At 33.8% G+C, this 12,145-nt stretch overlaps 1 protein-coding gene across 1 annotated transcript in view; it reads left to right on the forward strand.

Moving 5' to 3' along the window:
- The window catches only part of LOC143232890 (plexin-B-like), a 227,516-nt gene that overhangs the window by 165,483 nt on the left and 49,888 nt on the right, over positions 1 to 12,145 (forward strand). Inside the window, exons 13-18 of the mRNA XM_076468909.1 lie at positions 2,459 to 2,551; positions 3,342 to 3,426; positions 4,739 to 4,911; positions 6,488 to 6,633; positions 11,103 to 11,205; positions 11,619 to 11,755. Coding sequence (XP_076325024.1) covers positions 2,459 to 2,551; positions 3,342 to 3,426; positions 4,739 to 4,911; positions 6,488 to 6,633; positions 11,103 to 11,205; positions 11,619 to 11,755 — 737 coding nt within the window. The remainder of the gene's footprint in view (positions 1 to 2,458; positions 2,552 to 3,341; positions 3,427 to 4,738; positions 4,912 to 6,487; positions 6,634 to 11,102; positions 11,206 to 11,618; positions 11,756 to 12,145) is intronic.

A 12,145-nucleotide genomic window follows, 5' to 3' on the forward strand; every position in this document is an offset into this window, starting at 1 on the left:
AAAGCACCAGGTGAAGACGAAATACAAGCTATCCTCCTAAAAAAGGGCACTCCGAAATTGTTTGACCACCTAAATTCACTTTTTAATTTATCACTATCCTCAGGATACATCCCAGTTTCTTGGAAGCTTGCAAATATATTAATGTTCCATAAGGAAGGAAAGCCAGCGAATAAACCTAACAGCTACCGACCAATCAGCCTGACCAGCTGTGTATGCAAAATTCTTGAAAGAATAATCAGTAATAGACCCTCCACATTCTTGGAGATGGTCTAAGGTTCCGAATGAATGAAATGGAACTACCGCGAGGAATTATTCGCTGGTTATCTAACTTTTTGGAAAACAGAAAATGTAGAGTAAATGTTGAAGAAACATTTTCTGAATACTTTACTCCACTAGCTGGTGTCCCTCAGGGAGGGGTGGTTAGCCCTATACTCTTCATCATGTATGTAAATAATATGCCACTGAGGGATCCAAATCATGGATTCTCTTCACAGTTCGCAGATGATGTGGCAGTCTGGAAAAGTGCCGCAACACCCACGATAGCAGCCACGAACATACAACCGCAACTAAATAGAATAAGCGAATTCTGTCAAAAATATAGAATAAAAATAAACACAGCAAAAACACAACTCGTAGTTTTTATGAAATTGACAAAACACAAAAAACAACAGCCAGAACTATATATGAATGGCACTCTACTCCAGATTGCCCCATCGGCAAAATTTTTAGGTCTGACCTATGATTCAAAACTAACTTGGATCAATCATGCGAACGAAATTAAAAATAAAGTCTGGCGAAGAACTAACTATGCTAGGAGTCTAACTGGTAAATACAGTGGAGCTTCTACAGATAACATACTAACAAATCTATAAAACATATATTAGACCTGTAATAGACTATGCAGTTCCAGCATGGATAACTGTAAGCAATAAAATAATTAAAACTAAACTACAAACAATCCAAAACACACTCCTCACAACTGCATACAGAGTTCCAAGAACTATATCATCTCAGTTCATTCACAAATACTCGAACATACCAACCACACCAGATAGACTCCTACATATTACAATAATGTACTTTAATATGAATTGGATGAAAAACGAATTACTATGCGAACTAGACAGAACTAGAACTCATACATGATGAAGCTAGTCCTAAATATCTCTCCCCAGTTAACTTATATTTCAAATATAAAAATAAATAAAAAGAAAAAAATATAAAAACTTTAAATAATAATAAAAAAATATATATAAACTTTAAATAATAATAAAAAAATATATATAAACTTTAAATAATAATAAAAAATATATATATAGTTTATTTATTTATGTATTAAAAAAAATGCCACCAGCAAACTTGACATTCTGCTAATAGTATAAAATAATAACTGTATACGAGCCAAGATACATGGACATTGTCCTGAAAAGGACCAAATAATATTCAGTTCACAGTCATAAATATCAATCAGCCAAGAATATAAGTACGGGGAGGAGGAAGAGGTCATAGAGAACCTGACCCTCCAGGGGTATGTACTATTATTACCCAAACACCGACGACATTCATTCATTTAACGGTTTCTAGATGTTTGTGTTAAGTGTTGGTGACATTTGAAATTGTTACATTAAGTAATGAAATGCAATAATAACTTCGTTTTTCGTTTATTAAACACCACGTGTGTCGCGAAACTTTGTCTGTGTCGTTAAATTATTTTGATATTTGCTACTGATAAACAACAGACATAATCATATATTTTTGGAGCTACTCCCTAAGCTTATAATATGTACTTGTAGTTGTTAAAAAAATTAATGCACTGTGATTCATGTGTTTTCTCTACAGTTGGCTCTGAGTGTTCATTTTCAGTCAAACCGTAGTAAAAACAAGAAATCGAATCCTTGTCCTACCAAACATGTTCACCCTTCCAGTCATGAGAGCGTTATAATAAGACGGTCAATCCCACTATTCATTCCTAAAAGAGTAGCCCCAGAGTTGGAGGTGGGTGGTGATGACTAGCTGCCTTCCCTCTAGTCTTACACTGCTAAATTAAGAACGGTTAGCGCAGATGGCCCTCATGTAGCTTTGCGCGAAATTCATAACAAACCAAATCATTTCCAATCAACTAATGATCCTCCTAGGCTATGGAGATATTTATCATCACGTCAAGGATAAAGTGAAGGAAAAAATAATGAAAATAATAAGAAAAAACTTTTGGAAATAAAAATACTTAGAGTACTGACAGATGCTACTTAGAGTACTGACAGATGCTACTCGACCAAATAAACTCATGATAAATATTTGTTTTATATATTTTTGTTGTTGCCATGAAAAAAAAATAATCAAACTGTTGTTTTACGATCATCAAAACTATCTAGATATTTTGATTTACTGAACAATTTAGTTTGCCTGCTTTTACTAAAGAAAGCTTTCAATGTGTTAAAATGTGTACTTAATATTTTAGGAAGGTTTTCAGTGTGTTGTTGAAATAGAGGGCGCTAAGGAACGAGTCTTTGCAAGAGTGAGAGACAACACTGTCGTTTGTGCTGAAAATATTGTAAGTGATTAAGTTCAAACCTAAACAGTTTTTCATATACAGTTCATTAATTATTATTTTAATCATTAGTTAAATATTTTGTAAATACTAGAAGTAAATATTTTATGGTAAGGACTTTACTAATCATAACATTAAATCTCCTGTAATAATATTCACAAATAAATAGTTTTTAGCAAGAATTTCGCGAATTTATCATTAACTTCTGTTTTCGCTAAATTTTCTTTTGTTCTCAGTATTTATATCAGGCCCGGCATGGCTAGGTGATTAAGGCACTCGACTCATAATCCGAGGGTCGCGAATTCGAATCCCCGTCGTACCAAACATGCTCGCCCTTTCAGGCGTGGGGACGTTATAATGTGACGGTCAATCCCACTACTCGTTGGTAAAAGAGTAGTCTAAGAGTTGGCGGTGTGTGGTGATGAATACCTGCCTTCCCTCTAGTCCTACACAACTAAATTAGGAACGGCTAGCACAGGTTATCCTCGAGTAGCTTTGCGCGAAATCCAAAACAAAGAAGTCAAAGTATTTATGTCACTCCTTGTTATCTGTCATGCTGTCGAAGAATGCACTTGTTAGTAAACACTAATGTTTATTAGGTTTAGTGATACAGTATTGACCGTTGTTTCAGTCGTTTCTGCGATGATATACAATTAGATTTGAATATGCTAAGAAATAAAATGTATTAATCAAAGCATTAAAATATGTGTTTTTAACTGTAAGTATATTTGATCTAGAATAGTACTGATATTTATCTAGTACAGACAAGACTTGTTGCAACTTTCATTTTCAGTACACTTACCAGTCTGACGTTGGGGAATTGCACTCCACTTTAACAGTGCTATGGAACGGAGACACCATCATCGATTGCACAAACAGTAAGTGTAAAGTCAGCTCAAATATAAAGCATGTGCAAATTAGTTTCCTTTGGGTGATTTAATATTGATTCAGATAAAGTCCATGTGCCGTATTTCAGTAAATAACAGGTTCATAGTAGTTGACGTAAATGAAGGGGGAAACAGGACCTCCCACTTTTCAAATACATATTAGCACCTTCTTCATCTTCCATGAATTTCGACATGTGTATGTTTTTCTCACACTAACTGCGTTTTTCGTCCGCTTAAAGATTATAAAGTGAATATACTTGCTGGTACTAAAAAGTCAGCAAGAGTTTAATTAAATAATAGAAAGTCATATAAATTATTAATTAAACTGCTTATTTAAACACTGTTTTTGCTATTGCTTTTTTTCTTTCGCATCACTGCTACAAAATAGGCCTTACTTTAGTATATAACTATGAAACACTTCCAAAGAAGACTGCTTTCAAACCGTCCTAATTTCCACTTGCGTAACAAGTTTTATTCATTTCTCCCTCACACACACACTCTGCTTCTGAAACCTTTCTATATATAATTCACTATATTTTTTTCAGAGAGCTGAGGGTTAGGCGTGACTCCGTGATTACCATGCCAAAATGTGGAGCCGAGGATCCTTGGCTCGCGTCCCTTTACCGGTTTGCACATAAGGATAGTGGATATGTTATAAGGGAAACGGTAAAATCCCACTTTTCGGCCTGACAAGAGTAGCGGAAACCTTGGAAAGGAAGAATGTTGACTAGTTGCCTTCCCTCTTGTTTGTCACTCCCAAAATTAAGACCGCAAATTCTCCAGTAGTTTTGCGCGAAATTCAACGAATATAAAAAACATTTTTTCTCCTCAAACGCTCTTATGTTATTCAATAGTTTTATCTCGTATATAAATTTGAAAATTTATGCTAATATTTTAAAATCAGTTTCAAATTAGTTTGCTGATAAATTTGACGCAGTTATTCGTTGCATAGAAAATAGATTATCACACTCTTTTCGTGTAAATTATCTTATTACAATGACGTCTTCCCCGTGTTAACTGTAACTCATTTGCTGGCCTTGAATGCTCACGTTTTTCTTTGTTTCCTGTTTGTTTCTTGTTGTTTTTACTATAGGTGATCCAATATACATACAATTGTACATATACTAATTAGTATTCACAACAAATCAAATAAAAGTTTATTTAAATGTAACATTTCTTTCACCGTTGTGTCATTTAGTTATGGTAAAAGGATCACCTCATGGTTAAATGTAAAATCGGTTTTGAAAATTATTATTTCTGTCAGTTTATGTGTATTGAATTTTTGTGTATTTTTGGTAACCAGTTACCCTGTATAAGTGCCACCTATTGGGCAGCCATGGAGGTAGAGCAGATTGTTCATTGTGCGTGGCCAAACATCAAAAGTACCAATGTTCATGGTGTGGTGATGTCTGTGGCTATGTGGATTCTTGTAGAGTACCTGCCGTTTCGTCTTGTCCACCTCCTCGTATTGACTGGGTAAAATGACATTATTTTCTCAATTTCTGTGAAATGACATTACATCTTGTAGACTTCTAAATTAATCACATCAGAAACTATATTTGGTATATCATATTAATGTTTTCAAGTCAACTTGCTAAGTGTATTTTATTACCGTATATTATATGTATTTTTCTTTCAAAGGAAAGGGTTAATTTTCATCACTTCGAAGTGAACTAATGTCGATTACCGGATGAATCACGTGTCACAAAGCGCTAATTAAATTGTGAAATTGGCTTTACAGTTATATGATTGTCTCAGAATCTCATATTTCTGCACACTGACTTCATAAAAATAAAGAATAACCTGCAGTCTCTTTCAAATTATTATACTAGATCTACTTCCGCAGGGTCCCAGAAAGTGTTCTGTTTCACGAATAAATAAAACCAAATTTAAGAGTAACAAATATTTTTATTTCTTGCTTTCGAAGTTCATATGTCATGCTGTGTTGTAACGTATGGAGTAAATAATTCTTCTCGTGATTTATGGCATGCACACGTCTAACCGAAACCATTACAGAACAAATTCAAACAATAAGCGTCCATTCTGTGGCGAAATTTTAGTGTCAACTGACTGACTGACAGACAACATCTTAGTGTGAGTGGTTAAACTAGGTCATCCCGCCTTTGTCCCTCTTTAGAGCAAATAAACGTTAAGATTGTCTTATTACTACATGCCAATTACTACTCAGTTAGGCCCGGCATGGCCAGGTGGTTAAGGCACTCGATTCGTAATCCGAGGGTAGCAGATTCGAATCCCCCGTCACACCAAACATGTTCGCTTTTTCAGCCATGGGGTCGTTATAATGTGACGGTCAATCCCACTATTCGTTGGTAAAAGAGTAGCCCAAGAGTTGGTGGTGGGTGGTGATGACTAGCTGCCTTCCTCTAGTCTTACATTGCAAAATTAAAGACGGCTAGTTTTGCGCGAAATTAAAAACAAACAAAACAATACTACTCAGTTTTAATGAGCAAGTATCAGGAGAGACATATATTAAATACTTACATGCCCAGTAATCTCCTCATCTAGTATCCAAAATCATTCAGCTTTAACATTGTACACGTGAATAATACTAGAAATGAAGACTCATACAAATACGTGGTTAATTAAGTCAAGAGTGGTCTCCAATTGGACCAGGTGATAAAGTCCAAAGATACAACTTTTGAGTGAATTGGTTATGTTTATTTACTTTTTCCCACTGTGTTTTGACCACTCGTGTGACCATCATCAAGCAGTTGGATGAATTTCCTTTGCAACATACATTCCACGTTACTTGACCTCGTTTAAATACTTTAGATCGTTATGTGTGTAGCTTTGCTATTTAATCGGTGCATATTATGACGTCTATAATTCACTTTAATTAAAAGTATGTTTCTGTAAATATAGTCTTTAATAAAGACATTAAGTAAATAAATATCTTTAAACCAAGCGCGCACAATCTTTTAAATGGACCTAATTAAAATGTTAATGCTTTTTATAATAGTAATATTTACTCACTCAGATTATCGATCTATATTATAAAACTATGTAATATATTTCACCCATTATCTTACAGATACGTCCTCTAAGTGGACCTATCCAAGGTGGAACTCTTGTTGTGATCGAGGGCAGCAACCTCGGAACTCGTTTAGACGAAATTGAAGACAAGATCACGATTGGCGGGATTTTGTGTGTTCCTGTAGAATACACAGTTTCTCTCAGGTTAGATGTTTTCATGCAAAGAATAATATTCGTGTTTGTAGTTACTTCGTATCTTATATCATGCATTTCTCTATATTTTTGTTGTTGTTTGTTTTGTTTTTTTGGAGGGGGAAATTTAAAATATTCGAAATTTGAGTAACTATGGTTGTATTCTATTTTCTCTATAGCCTATATAGGCTTATTTCTAGCTTAAAATGTCTTCACGACAATAAATACAAACGTGCACAAACCTACTACTAATAAATATCTTTTACTGCAAATATGGTTACTTTTACTTCATTATGTTCTACATTTGAAATGTGGCTAATTTTAAAAACCATAATTTCACTAAATTGAAAAAAGAAACTGAAATGATAACAATAACTTTATTCATTTTAAAGTTATTACATTTTAGTTTGTAAGATATTCTTAGTAGTCACTCATTGGTCAGATCTTTCGTGAGGATCACCGTTTCGTTCTTAATGTCTACATAATTCATTAGGACTCATCTAATTTAAACTTCTTTATTGGCGAAGTTGTCGTGTATTCCACTACGTAACAAAATTTTTACTTTTTCTTGTTCCTGGGCAGAAAGTGTTATTTCCCAATTACTTATGCTTAAAGTAAATGGAAAAGACTTATTTTTCTCTTCAAGCTTTGCTTTTGTGACCTGGGAACGTATAACTAAAACATGATGGGGACACCATATTTGGGAGGCTGATACGTGAAAGTTATTTACATTACAGTTGCAAACCTCGAAAAACTACTCATTTCTAAACATTATTCTATAAGTTTAGTAAAATTACATGTAAATCTTGATTCATATGTTGTTTTATTCAGACTTTATGTAAATCAAAATGTGCAAATTTGCCCGTTTTAACATAGAGTGAGAATACCGCTTTACACGTCATTGATGAGAAAGAGGCTGCTAACAGAGAAGTATTCCTTCAAACATCGCCACTGATTTTATAGTATTGTTACTACTGAATTTATCCGTAGGGTTGTATACCTTCAAACATCGCCACTGATTTTATAGTATTGTTACTACTGAATTTATCCGTAGGGTTGTATACCTTCAAACATCGCCACTGATTTTATAGTATTGTTACTACTGAATTTATCCGTAGGGAAGTATTCCTTCAAACATCACCACTGATTTTATAGTATTGTTACTACTGAATTTATCCGTAGGGAAGTATTCCTTCAAACATCGCCACTGATTTTATAGTATTGTTACTACTGTATTTATCCGTAGGGAAGTATTGCTTCAAACATCGCCACTGATTTTATAGTATTGTTACTACTGAATTTATCCGTAGGGAAGTATTCCTTTAAACATCGCCACTGATTTTATAGTATTGTTACTACTGAATTTATCCGTAGGGAAGTATTCCTTCAAACATCGCCACTGATTTTATAGTATTGTTACTACTGTATTTATCCGTAGGGAAGTATTTCTTCAAACATCGCCACTGATTTTATAGTATTGTTACTACGTACTATAGTTTAGATGTAAAATTGCCTTTCTTAGTATGGTTCATAGCACTGATAGTAAGCTGTGATATACAAAATAAATACTAATAAAGCTATAACATGCTGGGATCCTTAAACAGACACCAAGACTAAAGTTATACTCCTATATTTAACATTTCCTCTAGCCCATCAATCTGTGGGTTGTGACATCCAAACCCTGCCTCAAACATGCTTGACCTTTCAGCCGTGGGACTGTTATAATGTGTTGGTCAATCCAACTATTTGTAGTAACGAGTAGTCCAATAGTTGCCTGTGGGTAGTGTTGACCAGCTGCCTTGCGTGTAGTTAATCAGCTCAAAATTAGGGAGTGCTAGAGCAGATAGCCCCTGAAGAGCTTTTACGCGAAAATCTGAAAAGAAACCAGTGTTATAAAATTTCTATACGGTTGAAAGTTATTGAACTGAACAAATATGAACAAAATATTTAATGAGCAACATTGAGAGACACTGTTGCACCTTTTAAGTCTTGAACATAATTAACTTGCATATCTTCAAGGTGCTGTTCCATCTTTGATTTGATTAGCGTATCTTTTGTACTTCAGAAACCATAATAGACGTTTTAAAGATAAGCCACACTGTAGTCTGAAATGTGATTAGTCGAAGCTCATCGTCTGTAGTGGCAACATAACTCGACGAAATCAAATTATATTAAGTAAGTGGGGCAAGAGAATATTTGGTGGCTTATTATTTAACTTAATTAATGATCAGTGGCTTGTAATTACATAGTTTTTGTACGAGCATATTTGCTAATTACCTGACTGATTGTACAATGGTTCGGGTGCTTAAACATGTAATTAATGAGGTAATTAGTATTTACAGGTAAACCACCTAATCACTAATTATAGAGTGATATTACCTAACTCTATTAAACTTTAGATCAAAATCTGTTACGTACCTGATAGAAGAAACAAAAATTTCACTATTTTTGTTACCGTTAATCTGACCTATCGGTTTCAGGCCAATGGGTTTTTGAATTTTACGTTACCAATATTTTTTTACGTGAAATATACCAACTGGTCTAAACATAATCCATACATATCACCACCAGATGAACAAAACGTGTTGACTGTTGCTGTGTATTATAGAGTTGACTGTATAAACAACCCACCAAAAAAAAGATGGGGAATTTTTAACATAATATTCATATTAAATTATTGACCGCTACAGAAAGAAAAGAACAACGTTACTATAGTTGCCGCTACAGAAAGAAAAGTACATTACTATCGCTACCGCTACAGAAAGAAAAGAACAACGTTACTATATTTACCGCTACAGAAAGAAAACTACAACGTCACTATCGCTACCGCTACAACGTTACTACAGTTACCGCTACTTTTAAAGCTAACATTCTTCATGATAACTTTTGTCAGTTGATAATGTAAGAATGAAAAACGCTAACTTATTGTCAAACATTAGTACTTTGTTGTTACAATAATGTAATACGTACTTTCAGAACAGTCCATTATATTTGTAAATGATGAGAGTAAAAGAAGCTAACATCCACAGAGCATGACCTCTGTTTCCGCTGCTTCAACTGACCATTGGTTTGACCTCTGTTTATCCCTCGGTGCACGATTCAGAATACTTCAGTTTATAGGAATATTTGTAACTGATACTTTGTTTAAAAATCAAAACGAGATTCCTTATTGGCGATGTTAATATTATTGTTGGAAAAACAAATTTATGCTGCAACAAAACACTTTGGAAGTAGGATCTACTTGTACTTTTATTTTCAACAAATTCGAAATCGCCCTTTAGGTAACGCCAAGGATGTCTACTTTCGCGATTAGACTCACTGATAACAGCGTTTCTAACAGAAACGTTTTACCGGAGTCCATTTTGTGTCATCAGCTGAGGTTCGTTGCGACAGAACTTTTCCTAAATGTTACTTTTACGGTTGAATGATAAATGTTGAAATAACGAATGACGTCAGGTTGCCATAGAGAGCAAGTTCAATCGAGACGCAACAAGTTCATGTCAGCAGCTGCATCATGTGACACTTTTGATTTTTTTTCGTAAGCAAATTGTAGTGCAAGTGTAATGTGTATAATATAGTATTCAACATACACAATTATTTAATACTATTGTATATTTTAATGAATATATGACAAGATACATATTATAAATCATGATTTATAATAATAGATATATATCTGGGATTTTCTTAACTAATTATCCTGCATAAAGCTCCCTAGTGGCCCTGCGGACTGCTTGCGGACTTACAACGCTAGAACCCGGGTTTCGATACCCGTGGTGGGAGAGCACAGATAATCCCTTGTGTAGCTTTGTGTTTAATTTAAAATAACATCCTGCATGAAATGTAAACCAGATGGTTCTTTCGAATATCTTGTATTATCGGTTGAAACGTCTTAATCCATAAAATATTCTGGTAGAAAAATGTTCAGCTCGGAAACTGACATTCAGCAGTATTTCTAAAAGTTTTTTTGTTTTTTTTCACATACAAAGCAATTAATAAACCTTGTAAGTTAACATTAAACTGAACTAAATATATAAACAGCGAATATTGATCGTAAAAATATCAAAAACAAATATAAAAAATGCTTTGTTACATAATATTACGTCACGGATAGCCGACGACATGCCATAGCTGCAGATCGAATCAGCTGAACATGTTAAACAACATACGCGAGAATAATTAGGTCCGAAATAATATGTATAATATTATTTACGACGGCGCTTCGCACAGCTCTGAATATTTTGAAAACAGGGAATATAGAAATGTTTACCTACAGTTGTTTGCACTGTAAAAATTTCTTGTCAACTTTGAAAACAATTCAGTTTTACAGTACTTGTTTAAATTATGACATTCATATATTGAAATAACTCATATTATTCAGAAACTTCTGTTCGAATTGACCACCAAAACCTTTACATTTTTGAAGAAAACGTTGTAATAAGTCCAAACTTATTAGTGTTTTTTTATTTTATTTTTAATAGAGTCGTCTGTAGATCAGGTTCCAGCTTGGGACCCATGACTGCTGTGGTTATTGTAGGTAACAGTGCTGGTGTTACACGTGCAGAAGAAAAATTTCATTACAAGGTAAAGTGTTCCTCTTTCTCTCTCTTTTTAGAATTTATGAAATTTGCATACGAAATTGTATATTACTATAAGTGGTCCAGCATAGCAAGGTGGTTAGCCTTCGTGTAGCTCTGAGCGAAATTCAAAACAAACCAATACTATAATTAAGTTTTTGTTTATTATAAGATAAAATGTTTGTAATATTTTAATCTAATTAGACTTCACACTCATTTAAGAAATGTTAATCAGTGAATATTAAGCTACCTTAGCAGTAATTCTTAACCTCTTGTAGGTTATCAAACATCAGTGCCCTCTGGTGTAAGCTATATCAATACTCGTTTTACCAAGAAATTCCGGTGTGGAATGAGATTTTCTGTAGTACTACAGTTTATTTTTTGTGCCATTTTTATTGTTTCAATGTTTTGTTCGTGCAGGAAGTGAAAATATCGAAAGTAAGACCTAGGCTTGGACCTTTGTCAGGTGGTACAAGGCTCTACATCAGTGGCAACGAACTTAACGTAGGATCTCGAGTGAACATCTTTCTAGATGACTTACCATGTAGAGTAGAAAGGTACTTTAAAATGTCTCTTGTCTCGTGATGGATGTTTACGAAAAACCTGCTTGAAGTATTCAACTGTAAGAGATTGACTTCAAACGTGCCAAAATAATTTGAAAATTGGCAATAACCCTTTAAAAATAAAAATGTATATATCTTCCAATATAACTTAATTAGTTTTTATACAAGCAGTACTCTGAATAAAATTAACAGTGATTAATGATTGCTTTCTCAATGCTTTAAGATTTATTTCATAACATTATATGATGTTTCTTTTTTTAATAATGTGTTTTACTTAATAAACAATAATTATCTGATGTGTTAGCTGACATGGGTTCGAACCCATGTTTTATTTCTCTAAATGTATTTGAAGTGCTTAAAATAGACGTAGAATTATCTTTAACT

This window comes from Tachypleus tridentatus, chromosome 11 (assembly GCF_004210375.1).
Source record: "Tachypleus tridentatus isolate NWPU-2018 chromosome 11, ASM421037v1, whole genome shotgun sequence".
NCBI lineage: Eukaryota > Metazoa > Arthropoda > Merostomata > Xiphosura > Limulidae > Tachypleus > Tachypleus tridentatus.